This window comes from Nannobrachium achirus (genome assembly GCF_963921795.1).
Source record: "Nannobrachium achirus genome assembly, chromosome: 5".
NCBI lineage: Eukaryota > Metazoa > Chordata > Actinopteri > Myctophiformes > Myctophidae > Nannobrachium > Nannobrachium achirus.
In genome coordinates, this window is record NC_137814.1 from 18293210 (window position 1) to 18308209 (window position 15000).

The 15000-nt window shown below is 42.2% G+C and overlaps 2 protein-coding genes across 2 annotated transcripts in view; one reads left to right on the top strand and one right to left on the bottom strand.

The window, feature by feature from the left end:
• The window catches only part of pgap6 (post-glycosylphosphatidylinositol attachment to proteins 6), a 21955-nt gene extending 14440 nt beyond the window's left edge, over positions 1–7515 (top strand). The window contains exons 9-13 of the mRNA XM_080726221.1: positions 622–764; positions 1943–2121; positions 4346–4492; positions 6047–6163; positions 7170–7515. Of these exons, the coding sequence (XP_080582347.1) occupies positions 622–764; positions 1943–2121; positions 4346–4492; positions 6047–6163; positions 7170–7502 (919 nt within the window). The 3' untranslated portion in view covers positions 7503–7515. The remainder of the gene's footprint in view (positions 1–621; positions 765–1942; positions 2122–4345; positions 4493–6046; positions 6164–7169) is intronic.
• A 7167-nt stretch (positions 7516–14682) lies between these two features.
• The window catches only part of rgs11 (regulator of G protein signaling 11), a gene marked incomplete at both ends in the record, with an annotated part of 15883 nt that continues 15565 nt past the window's right edge, over positions 14683–15000 (bottom strand). The window contains 2 exons of the mRNA XM_080725592.1: positions 14683–14776; positions 14912–14994. Of these exons, the coding sequence (XP_080581718.1) occupies positions 14683–14776; positions 14912–14994 (177 nt within the window). The remainder of the gene's footprint in view (positions 14777–14911; positions 14995–15000) is intronic.

Here is a 15000-nt window from a genome sequence, read left to right on the forward strand (position 1 = left end):
CCAACACACTAGAGATGGGACGATATGACCATTTCATATCACGATTATTATGACCAAAGAAATCGCGATAATCAAAATATCCCCAACATCCATTATCCTGGGGCAGAACGTTTGCCAAAAATTAGCCGATCTATAAACTACGCGACGGGTTGTGAGCTTGTAGATCGGCAATTTCTTTGGCAAAGAGATTTGGTAGAGAGTGAAAAAAAGACTCTTATCAAGTACATATATTATAAGTAAGTTTTACCAATAAAGGGTTTAAGTGGTACCGGATATGCAGCTTGGCAAATAAAAGGTGAATTGATCCCAGTGCATGACGGAGGGCGATATCACGATAAATTAAATCTCCACGATACGATTATCGTGAGTGTTTTTTATCACGACAAACGGTTATATTGCTTATTGTCCCATCCCTAGAACACACACACACACACACACACACACACACACACACACACACACACACACACACACACACGCACGCGCGCGTGCGTACTTGTACTTGTAATTGACATTGCAATTTGATTCAATTTCTTTGTCTTCCTGTTTGTGTTTGTGTGTGTGTGTGCATGTATGCGTATGTGTGTGTGCGTGCGACGTGCGTGCATCCTGGCCTCCCAGCCGTGCCTGTGGTAATGTCTCTGTGGTTTCCGTGGTGCCTGAAGTGTCTATCAGTGCCTGTGTGGACGACTGCGGGGTGTATGGAGAATGCAGACTCCTCAGGTCCTACTCCTACCTCTATGCTGCCTGCGCCTGCAAGGCCGGTATGACAACACCACACGTGCACACATAAAACCAGTGACGGAAGAAGGACTCGCATGTTTTACTCAAGTGAAAGTATCGATACCCTGTTTTAAAAATAGTCTGTTACAAGTCAAAGTTAGGTAGGCAAAATGTACTTCAGTAAAAGTACAAATGCATTGGCATCAAAATGGGTTAAAGTACCAAAAGCAACAGTAAGCAAAAGGTCCCATTTCAAATGTAGAAAAATCCTTTGAAAATAGCAGATATGCAAGCGTCACGTCACAAAAGGATGAGACGCCGGTGACGTTCAGAACTAGGCCAGATCACAGCCCATATGGGGATGATCTTGACGTCATTACCAGGACGTCATATGGACTTTTTTGTTTGACAGGATTATTGTTTGTAATGTCAGTTGAAATATGAGCATGTAAGGTTATATTCTGGGACATATCTGACTAGTTATGATATTTATCTGGCCTCGATCGGACCCTCTCTGATTAATCCAGGACGTCCGTTTTCGTGGGCAGGATTTATGTTGGTTGAAATCAGGTGATATTTTAGGCCAGATCTGACTAGTCATGGTTTGACTTGATCTGGCCCCAATCGAGACGATTCTTATATCTTCCTATCTAGCCAAGCTTTATAAACCATGAAGATTTTTTTTTTTTTTTAAAGACAAAACAATAAAAAAATAAAAGAAAGCGAATATTTGACTTCAGTGAACAACGTCGAATAGTGACTTTGATATTCGAATATTTGGTGAATTCCCTACCTCATAATTCACCATTTGTTAGCCTCCTGGTTGGTCCCTGACTGACCAACCAGCAGGCTCTATCTGCCTTGTCCCGCCCTGGTTCCGCCTTTTTTATGTTGAATTTGCTAAAACATAATTTTTGGAGAAATAAAAACATTTGAAAATATGCTGATTTACTATGCTGCCACTGAGCAGCTCCAATTGACTGAAACAAAGTTTGAAATTAGAATTGAGCACACAGAATAACAATATGAAGCAACTGAATTAACATGGCAGTGGATGGAATGTCCCACTGAATGTCCCACCAAGACACAGCAACCAATGGGTGTGGAGAGGGGCAGGACAATGGGCGGGACTTGACAAAGGGTGAATTGTACTTTGTTACTTTACACCACTGATTTGTGTGTGTGCGTGTGTTTGTGCGTGTGTGCGCGCGCGGTGCAGGTTGGAGTGGGTGGGGCTGTACTGATGACCGGTCAGCTCTGTCGGTGGGTCGGCAGGTGACGGCTGCCGTGCTGCTCACCATCAGCAACCTCATGTTCATACCGGCCACCGTGGTGGCGGTCAGACGCTGCTACATCACCGAGGCCTCCGTCTACATCTTCACCATGTTCTTCTCCACGGTAACACGCACGCGCACACACACACATACACACACACACACACACACACACACACACACACAGATGTAGCCTGGCATGGCCAGACTAATATCACTATTTAGATCAGCGGTTCTCAACCTGTGGGTCGGGGTCCCCAAATTGTTTTGGGGCGGTCCCCAGATGATTAACTTGTTTTCTCAGTCAACAGTAAACAAACCAACATACTGTTTAAGTGTATAGAGCGTATATGCACATCTCTTCTAAAGTGACAATTTAAGGACCTTTTAACCCTTTCAGTGCCACCTTTTCACCACTAGAGGGCGCCCAATGGCCATAGAATCCACCATAGACAAGCGCTGTAAATGCACAAGCCGTGCGCAGCCATGACGCGCCTGAACACTTTCCTTTGTGCATGAACAGGGACAGGATGAAGTTAGCTATTGGCTACCAAGCATTTTAGAAGCCCTATTTTCGGCGATTTAGCCATGATTAAACCTTGCACACCTCATGGATATGCATGGAACAGAGAAAATGAGCTCTAAAGATCCTGGATTGCATTGGAGTGGATGGTAAATATCGGCGGTGCGACGCTCTCGCGGGCCGTGTAAACAGATGACGGCCGGCGGCCCGGCTCGAAAAAAAAAAAAGACGAACTAGTTCGGGATAGGCACCCAGGACGTTAATAATTATCCCGATAGGCACAATAAGAGTTAATACCTCTAAAATGGCTAATTAAACATTGGCCAAATTGTCAAATATTGGTGGCAGAAATTGTGAAAATAGCCGATCTACATGCTCAGTAGCATGTAGAACCGTGTTATACAAAATGTAATGCCTCAACTCTTAGTGCTCGTCAGGGTGGGGGGTCACCAGATAAAATATGATTATGTTGGGGGTTGCGGCCTGAAGGTTGAGAACCACTGCTGTATTAGTCTAACACAGGCTAACAGTTTCCAGGCTAACACAGAAGCATTCACACACGGTCCCCAATCAAGACATGAGTGTCTGAAGAAGGTCTTTGACCGAAACGTTGCATTCCTAATAAATAAAAATAGTTTTTTTTTGGCAAGTTGAAGATGGTGTGCGGGTCCTATGTACATTTTCTGCATGTTTGAAATGACGTTGACCCCTGCCTACGCACCCATCGCTAAGCTTTAATCAGGTGTACATAAGACTCTGTTGCCAACAATGCCCAACTGACATCAACAAAGCCCAACTGACATCACTACAGTGTCCAAATTTGGAGATGACATCACAGACTGGCCTGGACACTGAACACCGGGGCATAAAAGATTGCCAGCCAGACAGACAGATAAAACGGGTATTGCACAACTGGACATCGATGGTACTATTCTGCCCAACGGGCACCGGTCTGGGTTCTCCAACATTACTTCTGAGACAAAGGACTAGTTTAGTTAAACGGACGGACAAACCTCCTCGTCAAAAATAGCCTACAAGCTCACAACACGTCACGTTGTGGCGCGTTGTGAGTGGGAGGGGCTGTACTGATGATTCGTCAGCTCTGTCGGTAGATCGTCTATTTTTGGTGACTCCTTATTCTGGTTCACCCCAGAATCAAGGAAGTTATTTTAGAAGGAAAGGAAACATGTGACGCCGGGGATGCGCCGTGGTGCTCACCATGGGTGCCAAAACTGCGCTGAAACACATGGCAGTGAATGAAGCCGGCTAGACCAGCTCATGAACAAACACTGACATAAATGTAAGGTTCTATAAAAGTAACAATGTAACATCTGTCAGGGGTGCCTTGGAGGAAAAAGTTATTTACAAAGTAGTGCGTTAATTTACAAAAAACTAAGTTAGAATATGGAGATAGGAGGTTTCTGCCCGACAGCAACGATATACAGTATAAATACTGTATATCGTCACTGTCGGGCAGAAACCTCGTAACTCCCAAGTTTCAAATTTGTATGTTTTTTGGTAAATGAAAGCCCTGCTTCATCATACAAAAGTGTGGCACAAAAGTAGTGAAAGTAGCAGATCTACAAGCACACAAGGCCTCGCAATGTGAGGTGTTGTGTGCTTGTGGATCGACTATTTTCACTATTTTAGATTTTTTTTTAAATAATAATAAATAAAGGACGGTTTTGGACATACAAGGTTTCCACCCAACAACGACGATATATTTATATCTGTATACAGACATGTGAAGGGCTAAAACACCAATCCAGTAAAGCTTCAAGTCATTCTGATGCAACTCGTCTCTCCCATGCCTCCATACTTGTAGTTCTACCATGCCTGTGACCAGCCAGGAGTTGCTGCTCTGTGCATAATGGACTACGATACCCTACAGTACTGTGACTTCCTGGGCTCGGTCTCGTCCTTCTGGGTCACCATCCTCTGCATGGCCCGCCTCCCAGAGACCACAAAGCATGTAAGACAACCACTTGCAAGCAGGGGCGTCACAAGGGGGGGACAAGTGGGACTGAGTTATTAGGGCCCAAAGTGGAGGGGGGGGGCCTTAATTATTTTATATACTTTAGGTATTGAAAAATAGCAGATATACAAGCTCACAGCGCGGCACCGAGTGCCGCGCTGCGAGCTTATAGATCTGCAATTTTTGAAAAGTCATGAAAATGTGCAGGAACTATTATATTTTGAGATGGGGGTTAAATTGAACGGTAATTGCATTTTTACCTATCATTTTATATTGGACGATTTACTTTTCGGGCAAGTGGGCATGACCTTTGGGAAAGTACAACATGACCTGTATTTGCCCGACCTTAGTGTCAAACCCTGTGATTGAATACTTTATTTGTCAGAAGAAGTGTAAACAGCACGAGCTACAGTCAGACATTAAGGCTAAAAGGATAACACAAAAATGTCCAGGGGACTTGTTTCCATTGTGGTCCTATGAAATCAGCAGCGCTCCAAAAGTTAAACCATGCATGTTAACTGTTCTGCTGCTGTAGACGATCCTCACCGTCATTCAAATCGGTGACTACATGACGCCGTTGACAGCGCTCACCGTCAATCTTACTGTATTTACAGTAAATGTATTAATACTTACATAATGTCGCCCCGGTCGCGGCCGCATCGGTAATGTCCGCGATTTGTTTAAAACGCACGTTGGGCGTGCACGCGAAGTGAAGCTCCTCCATGTTAAGTCAATGGAGAGGCCCATAAAGATACTTCATTTAATCCAAAAGAGCCATTTTGAGCCATTTTGCACCAGATCTGATGTAAACAATACACACGGCAGGGCGCAGCCATTTTTCTCTTCTCGGCTCACACTGTCATGTGACTAGATGACGTAATCGTTGCCGTCAAGTGATAATCCAAAAAAACAAAAACAACCCCCTTCCAGCCCTTCAAAATAATAGCGGCGGCCGACGGAGGAAACGGCGCGGCACCAAGGCAACAAGCAACCTTCAGATTAAGAGGCACGAGTTGTGTTAAACCAAAAGCCTGCATATAGTTTGCTAGTAAGGTAAGCAAGGTGACCGCAAAGCAGCCAAAAGGCACGCACATCTAAAGCCACAGTTGGCTGGGTGCTAGACTAAAACAGTGCATACAGGTAGAAGAATAAAAGTAAGGTCTGATGAAGAGCCGTTAGGCTCGAAACGTTACCACAAGTAAAGCTTTATCATTGGGAGCATAAATCGGTGTGCAGACTTTTATTCTTCTACCTATAGTTTGCTAGTCACATCCCTGGATATGGACTAGTAAATTATGATTTAGAGTTTAAATGATTTTTTGTATGTTTTTTTTTATCACTTCTCTCTCTCTCTGTGTGTGTGTGTGTGTGTGTTGTGTGTGTGTGTGTGTGTGTGTGTGTGTGTGTGTGTGTGTGTGTGTGTGTGTGTGTGTGTGTGTGTGTGTGTGTGTGTGTGTGTGTGTGTGTGTGTGTGTGTGTGTGTGTGTGCGTGCGTGCGTGCGTGCGTGCGTGCGTGCGTGCGTGCGTGCGTGCGTGCGTGCGTGCGTGTAGGTTATGTTCATGTTAGGTGCCCTGGTGATAGCCATGTCGTTGCAGTTGGACCGCAGGGGTCTGTGGAACATGTTGGGCCCCATCCTCTTTGCCTCTCTAACCATGGCCTCCGCCTGGGTAAGTTTACACATTGATTTAAGGATATCTGACACTTCTTGCTGGTTATTTTTTCTTTTTCATTTTTTTGGCAAATTTAATTTCTAGTTTATAATGGTATACAGAGCCATCTAAAAAAATATAATATATATTGTGCATGTGTGAAATATTCGAATATTTTTTGTTTGATTTGGATTTTTATGGTATACAGCTCATGAAAATAAATATAAAATCCATATCTCTATATCCATATAGGCTTTTGTGAACACCTCAGACAGTTTGTAAGTTGCTTGATATCCTGGCATAGGGGTGGGCGATAAGGAAAAATACAATATCACAATAATATAAGCTGTATCACGATACACAATCTCATCACGATTCTTTTTCATGTTGTTTTTTATGGTTATTTTTCAAGTTACTTAACAGTACAACCACCTACAAGTTAACAGAAACTAAAAGGAAAAGGAGTAACAGACCATTTAGACCAGTGGTCCTCAAAGTGGGGTCCAGGGACTCTCTGGGTTCCTTTTCCAAGGTCTAAATTGACCCTTACAAGTATGTAACTCTGACAGTATACAAATGGAACCAAATGGACCCGTAACTGTCAGAGTTAAGGGTAGACCTTGACATTTTAAAGTTTGAGAACTACGGATTTAGACCAAAATGCAGGTTTAAATGAATTCAGCAGGGGCACCCGCTGTCCTACTGGTCCGGGCGCATATACCACTTAGGCATTGCCACATAGGCATGGATGCCTGGCGGCGGTGCAGGTTTGATTCCCGATCCTGATGACCTTTGTCGCATGTCACTCCCTGTCTTTCAACAAAAGCATAAAAAAAAAAAAAATAAAATAAAAAAATAATAATTCAGCAATGAATCTCTGTATTAACAATTCAACATGATTTTTTATAAGGCTCCCTCATTGTATCACGATATATGCGATATCTCTGAAAAGGCATATCGTGGAGACATTGTATCGTCTCAACGATATTTATCACCATATCGCCCACCCCTACCCTGTGTGCAGGTGTACAGGGGCGTGCGGCAGAGACACTGCTACCCGCCGTCCTGGAGGCGCTGGATGCTCTTCCTCGTGCCCGGCCTGGTGTCGGCGCTGATCGGCGTGTGCGTGTACATCTTCGCCGAGACCGAGGACAACTACTACTACACGCACTCGCTGTGGCACGTGCTGGTGGCCGTCAGCATCGTGTTCCTGCTGCCGCCGCGGGAGAAGCACTGCAGGGACTCGTGGTGGGGGGGCGTGGGCTGGGTGCGAGGCTGGAGGTTCACCTGGAGGCCGCAGGTCTGCGGCTACACGCTCTGCCAGAGCGACAAGGACGAGCTCTACACCGTCACATAGCACCGCTGCGCTGGTGGGGGAAAAGCTGTACGCCGTCACATACTATCTGTAGCACTGCTGCAGTTAGGGACGGGACGATATGAGAATGTCATATCACGATTATTGTGACAAAAGAAATCGCGATTTACGATTTTATCGTGATAATCAAAATCCATTATACTGGGGAAGAACATTCGCCAAAAAAATTGCAGATCTGCTTGGATCTGCTAGTTTTTGGCAAAGACATTTGATAGAGAGTGGAAAAAAGATCAAGTCATCATCAAGTATGTATATTATAAGTACCTTTTACCAATTATAGAGGGTTTAAGTGGTACTGGATATGCAGCTCGGCAAATAAAAGGTGAATTGATCCCAGTGCATGACGGAGGACGATATCACGATAAATTAAATCTCCACGATACGATTATCGTGAGTGTTTTTTAACACGATAAACAATAATATGGCTTATCGTCCCATCCCGAGCTGCAGTGGTGGGAAAGGCTTTACGGCATCACATAGCACTGCAGTTATTTTATTTTTTTAAGTAAAAGTATCAATACTGCAATGTGGAAACACTGTTTCAAGTAAAAGTCTGGAATTCAACATTTACCTGAATGAAAAGTACAAAAGTATTGGCATCAAAATGTACTTAATGTACCAAAAGTAAAAGTATATGCAGACTGTCCCATTTCACAAGTTATCGTATATCAAAACTTTATTTTAAAATATATATTTTGGAAATGGCTCTACAGGCTCACAACGCATCGCATCGTGATGCGTTGCAAGCTTGTAGATCGGCTATTTTCAATTAGCCACAGTTTAAATGGGGCTGAAGTGCTTACTGTATGTTTTGTAATCATAATGAAAAATCTATTATAGATTTACAAATTAACTAACTTTTCAAATAATTATAGTTGAGTAAAGTACAATATTTATTACCTGTAATGTAAATATTGTAATGTTACTTTACACCACTGCATAGCAGGGCACGTAACACACACATGACATGTCGATCAATGCACATGAAGGTAAACCACTCATTTTCAACAACATCTCATTAATATACCTTAGAGTTGTTGTGTGGAAATAAGAAAAAAAGTCCTTGCCTTCTGTGTTGCCTAGAACTGGAGGACTGATTGTGGGGTCATGTGATCAGTGACCCCACTTTATTTTATTTTTTCTTATTTCCACACAACGTAAGGTAGGTATTGACATAGTTCAAAGATGAAAATGAGTGGTATTCCACCTTAAGATAAACATAAACATACAAAGACACATACAATGTACCTTTGAACTGCAAATGTAATCCTGCTACCCAAATGCAACCATGCAACTCCAAATACAGCCCCACTATCCAAATGCAACCCTGCTACTAAAGATTTAAACCCACTACCCAAATGCAACCATGCAACTCCAAATACAGCCCCACTACCCAAATGCAACCCTGCTACTAAAAATTAAAACCCACTACCTAAATGCAACCCTGCTACTAAGAATTAAAACCCACTACCTAAATGCAACCCTGCTACAAAAAATGCAACCGTTACCCATAATGCAACCCAGCTGCTCAAAATACAGCCCGCTAACCAAACGCAACCATGCTACTAAAATATAACCTCACTAACCAAATATAACGCTGCTACTGAAAGGCAACCCCATTACCCATAATGCAACCCTGCTACCAAAATGCAACCCCACTACTACCTTCCATGGCAACTCCAGGGGTTAAAGTTCTCAGTCCTGGGGACTGATTTCAGTCTTGAGGATTCAATAGGGGCTGTTTCTGAGATCAGTGCAGATCTGCAAATAAATGAATAAATAAGGGGGAGGTGTAACGATGAATAGCAAAGTCATCAAAATGCTAGTCAAGTGATATCCAAACTAAAAACGAAAGCAGTTATAATTTCAAGATATGAGTATTTGAGTGGCCAGACTAGCAATAGAATACAACAGAACTTCAGAAGATACTTCTATAAAATGAAGCATGGTTTGGCACACACATATTCAGTGAAGGCAGTTCAGAACTTCAGGGAAACACCCCAAATATAGTTTTTTTATTTTTGGCTTTAACCCCTGCAACTCATGTGTACAGCACTACTTAAGACCACTCGACCTCTGACCTCATTGTGACGCCATACGAGGAGTTATTTTTCTTTTTCCTTTCGGGATGGAGTGATAACCACCCACCCACCCACCACCTCTATAGATGTACATATTGTTACTAGAGAATGTATGAATGTTATAAATATTTCTACGAATGCCGAACTGTACAAAGGTTTTAAATATTTTGTATGGAGTCTGTCACAGAGTCCAGTGACATAGATGACTATATTTATAGATTTCTTATTCTTGCTGCCCTACCTGTGTTTGTTGACCTGAATCCTTGAAAATATTTGAGATGTGCTTGATTTATTTATTTAAAAAAAATATATCCTGTACGTGTTTGCCAAATGTCATCGTCACATCATGTCTGGGGACTTCATGCCCTCTGTAACTGCAGCAGTCAGTGGTGGAAAAAGTAAAAAATAGGTTTTAGTTCAGTAAAACTATCAATACTGCAGAAAACATGTAGAAAAAACATTTACTTGAGTAAAAGTACAAAAGTATTGGCATCAAAATATAACCAAAAGTAAAAGTACTCTTTAGGTTGCACCCACACCAAAGTACCTATGAGGGTGGATTCCCCATGCCGCCAATGCATTTCAATGGGAAAGGAGCAGTTTCATTCCAGTAGAGGATTTCTGGAAAAAAAAACGCTCCATTCTCATTAAAATACATTGGCGCTTTGGCGGAATGTGTAATCCACTCTCATTACTTTGGTGTGGCAGCCTTATGCAGAATGTCCCATTTGACAAGGTATCAAATCGTCGTTGTCGGGTGGAAACCTCATATCTCCAAGTTTCACATTTTTTACGTTCTTTCGCTAAGTAAAGCCCTGCTTCATCATACAAGGCCGTCGTACAAAAGTAGTGAAAACAGCAGATCCGATCGGCTGTTTTCAATAGTTTAAATCATTTTTAAAATGATAAATACAAAACAAACGGTTTTGGACATACAAGGTTTTCACCCGACAACGACGAAATGTATTAATCTTTTGAAATTGTGATCTTGAAAATCGTCTATTTTCAAAGTTTAATAGGGCTGAAGTGGTTACTGTATTGTTTTGTAATAATAATAATTACAATCTAAGTAGCTAGTAACTAAAGTTTTCAAATAATTGTAGTAAAAGTACAATATTTGCCGCTGACATACTCAAGTACACAAAACAAAAAAGTCCCACAAAACTGTACTTGAGTAAATGTTGTTAGTTAGTTACTATCCACCACTGGTTAAACATAAGTGAAATGGCCTCCTGTTTGTTTTGCCTTCTCTCTTCGTACCTTAAAGATCTTTGTTTTACTGAGATGTTCTCTCAAGCACTTTTGATGGCTCAAGCAAAGATACATTGTACTGTATACTTAGACTTAGATTAGTCCTTAATATGGGTATAGATCAGGGGTCTTCAACAGGGGGGTCCGGGACCCCTAGGGGGTCCTCAGAGTTACTACAGGGGGTCTTTCAAATCTTTGTGTGAAAGAAACTTTTTCTCTCCTTTTTTTATATTAACCACTTGAACCCTAACGTCCATATTCTGAGAATGTTGGCCAAACATAGCAGATCTACAAGCTCCTATACAAGCTTGTAGATCGGCTATTTTTGGCAAAGAGCTTTGGTATGGAGGAGAAAAAGAGCACACTAAGTGAAAAGGTCAAGTTTATTAAGTATTGAAGGTTCAAGTGGTTACATATGTGATAACACAAATTGACATGAATCCCCAAATACACCAATGATTGTGCTGTCAAACAATGAAACTATGTGGAATCTCGGGGTCCCTGCTTCATCTCTCGCTCAACTAAGGGGTCCTTGGCCTGAACACGTTGAAGACCCCTGGTATAGATGAACTCTTAATGAATGTATATTATGATCTGTGTGTACCGTGCCTCACTTCCTTTTCTGTCTCTTAGCATGTCTGTGTGTGTGTCTGTGTATCTGTTTGTGTCCTCTCCTCCTGGGCCAGTTAATCAAGCTACTGTACACTTTTTGTTATACTTTGAATTGATTTTATTTAACTTGTATTATTTTATATTACCTAAGACTCCAAGCGGAGGCATTACTGCTGTTCTGGTATTGATTGAGTTGTCTTTACCTTACATTCGATTTGTTATTGTGATTTTGCACAGATTCAAATGGCAATCTTATTATATGCCGTTATGCACAACGACATTGCTGTAGACTTTCTATTCTTGCTTTCATATTATTTTTTGTTCTTTTGCGTGTACGTCAGAGTGAACATTCAAAGTCCATGATGGCGTGAAAAGCACTCGACAGTACAAAGCCACTATCTGTACGTCTCTTGATGGAGAACGTCACTATATTCCATGTACTGTAAAAAAATATTTAGAAAATCCCAAATCTATATTGAATGTACCAAAAAATCAAATAAAAAAGATTATGAAAAGGAGTGCCCTTATGTTGTTGATATTGCATAAACAGAGAGGATGCTTAAAGGCATTGAAGCGGATTACTATAATCCTCAGAACCGTAGAAAGTGCTCCCTTAGAGTGTTCGTACATGTAGATCTGTGCGCATGTGTGTGTGTGTGTGTGCGTGCGTGCATGCGTGTGCGTGCGTGCGTGCGCGTGACTTCCCCCACATAAAACCTACCTCCATTAGTCAAATTGACGGGCCCTTTTGTCCCGCAGCTGTATGTCACACAGTGTTCAGCTTGTAGCTGGTGCGGTGCGGTCACCACTTCAATAGACTGGGATCCATTCACGCCGCCCCTTTTAAAAGCTTGGATATAGGCATCCATTTCGTAGTTTGGTTATTTTTATTTATGTATTTTTAGTTCATGAATTGTGAACAGGCGTGGAGATGGCATGAATGGATTTGAATCTTGACTGTTCTCGAATCTCGATGCGTTTTGAGCTTTTAGATCTGCCAGTAACTGTTTTGTCCGTTTCCACCCGAAAGAGACAATATAACTGGTTGTATGATTGTAAGCTTGTGAGCTTGTTATTTATTTATTTTATTTTTGAATCTTTTTTTATATATTTATTATTTAAGTCTTGGCCAATAGAACATGCCTAAAATAGGGACAAATGAATAAGTCATTAAAAGAGGAAGAAGAATCAGTGCATATTTTATGTACAGTTTATTGTAGGAAGAATACAATAAAAAAGGGCAGTGGAATGAGGTCAGACTATGGTAATGAGTAGGAAGACTTTATTTTTGGAACAGTGCCAGTGACAAGGCTCACATTCTTTGTACGGTGGTGGGGGTGCAGTGCATCAGTGGTTGTCAACCTGTGGGACAGGACCCCCAGGGGGATCCCCACAATTTTGGGGGGGTTCCCTAACGACAGTGACGTGACAATCTACAGTAAAGACTTCAGAAAGAAAAGGGGGGAGGGGAAAAAAGACCATTACTGCATCAAAAGTAATTACTATGAAAAACTGGTGAAACATTGGCCAAATTGTCAAATAATATAAGACAATAGCCGATCTACGAGCTTGTAGATCTGCTATTTTCACAATATGTATCTGGAACCGAGTTTTAAAAAAAAAAGAAAAAAAAAAGTATGCCTCAACTCCAAGTGCTTGTCAGAGTGGGGGATCCCCAGTTCACATTTTATTTTGGGGGGTCACAGCCTGAAGAAGTTGAGAACCACTGCAGTACACCACTATATATACCAGTATACAGAATATATGGATTAACAACTGTTTTCTAAGATAAAGTTCTATGTAAGAAAAAAAAATAGATTATATCCTCACACCTTGTGCATTGGTAGAAATGTGTGATGTACGGTAAAGTGACTTAATTGTGCGTCAGTATCTTACTTACATAAAAGTACCTACGATTACGTTTTTACTTGCATATTTTCTGTCCACTGCAACTTTAGACTTCGTCCTCTCTTTAACGTAATTCTTTGTCGCATGACTGTCATTTCATTTCATTAATCGAGGGACGTGGGGGTGTGACAAACAACTAACAAATTAAGCCTCCGTTTTCACATCGGCGCTAGTCTCGCGTAGCCAGACAACTATTCCACAATCTCCGAATGCTATATAGTGTCTGGAACGGCAGCTCCCGAACGGCGAGTATCGGAAGTAGCCATTGCTGCACCGAACTGTAGTCCCATTGGAAACATAACAGAAACACAATAGCTCAGACAAAGTCATTCGAGCGGCCTATTCTTGTTAAGGGTATATAGTTTAAGAAAAAGTTTGAAAACATCATGGAAGTAACACCAACAACACCAGAGAAAGACGAAATAACACCCCCAGAGACATAACACTTCCAGTAGGACATGTTATTGCTACTGCACCAAGGGAGCGGTTTTGTCACATCCGCTTTATCTCGCACTCATCATTTCCATTTCCGTTTGCCAGATTGTATGCTGGGAGCATTTGCCCAAATCGCGGAGGCAACAGTCTGGCCTCGCGAGACTACATCGGCACTGACGTAAATGACAAAGGGCTCGCTACATTCCGTAAGCCTGCGTATCGGTAAAAGTTGAACCTTGAAAGAAGAAGCAGAAGGAGGAGAACGTCGTGGATCTTTTTGCACGATGACCGTGAGAGACTGAGAGAGAGAGCGGAGGAGCTGTAGGGATGTGACAGGGTGGTCACACCTGGGGCTTCATTATTTTGTACTTTAGCTATTGAAAAATGGCAGAGATACAAGCTCACAGCGCGGAACCGAGTGCCGCGCTGCGAGCTTGTAGGTCTGCTATTTTTGAAAAGTCGTGAAAATGTGCACATTTTTGAATATATGTATTTTTCTTCTGGGGGATACCTGGAACAAAATATTTTGAGATGGGGGTCTGTGGCCAAAAGTATATCATTTTGCGGGTCCTTCACATGAAAAAGTTTGAGCACCGCTGACATAGAAACAGGTTTAAAAAAAAAAAAGAAATCACGATTTTGAAAAAATAGCAGATCTACAAGCTTGCAGCTCGCTGTGAGCTTGTATATCTGCTATTTTTCAATAGTTAAAGCACAAAATAATGCGTAATAATAATGCTTTCCCAGTCTAAATGGGTTAAACCCCCTCCCCCTATGAAGAACATTCATGGGGGGGCCCCGCAGTGAATCCTTGTACCCAGGGCCCAGAATTTGGTGCGACACACCCCTGCCTGGGAGACCTGGTCAGTCAGTGGTCACACCTGGGAGGCATGGCCGTCCTCCTCGGCCGCCTGCGCAGCAGCAGGAGAGGGACTGGCATGACGCTGTCGTCTCATGAAAGGAAACACACTGAGAGAGAGGGGGGAAAGAGACCGAGAAGGATGGATGGAGAGACATAAAAGAGTTGTTGAATGACCGAGTTGAATGAGAGAGAAAAAAACGCTCACGATAACATATAGAGAAAGTTGAAGTTATTATTTTCACCTTTTCTTGCTCTCCTGGGGGACGATGGCTTTGTCCAGCATGTTCTTGTACAGGTCTGACTTCAAATACCTGGGATAGGAGTCCTGGAC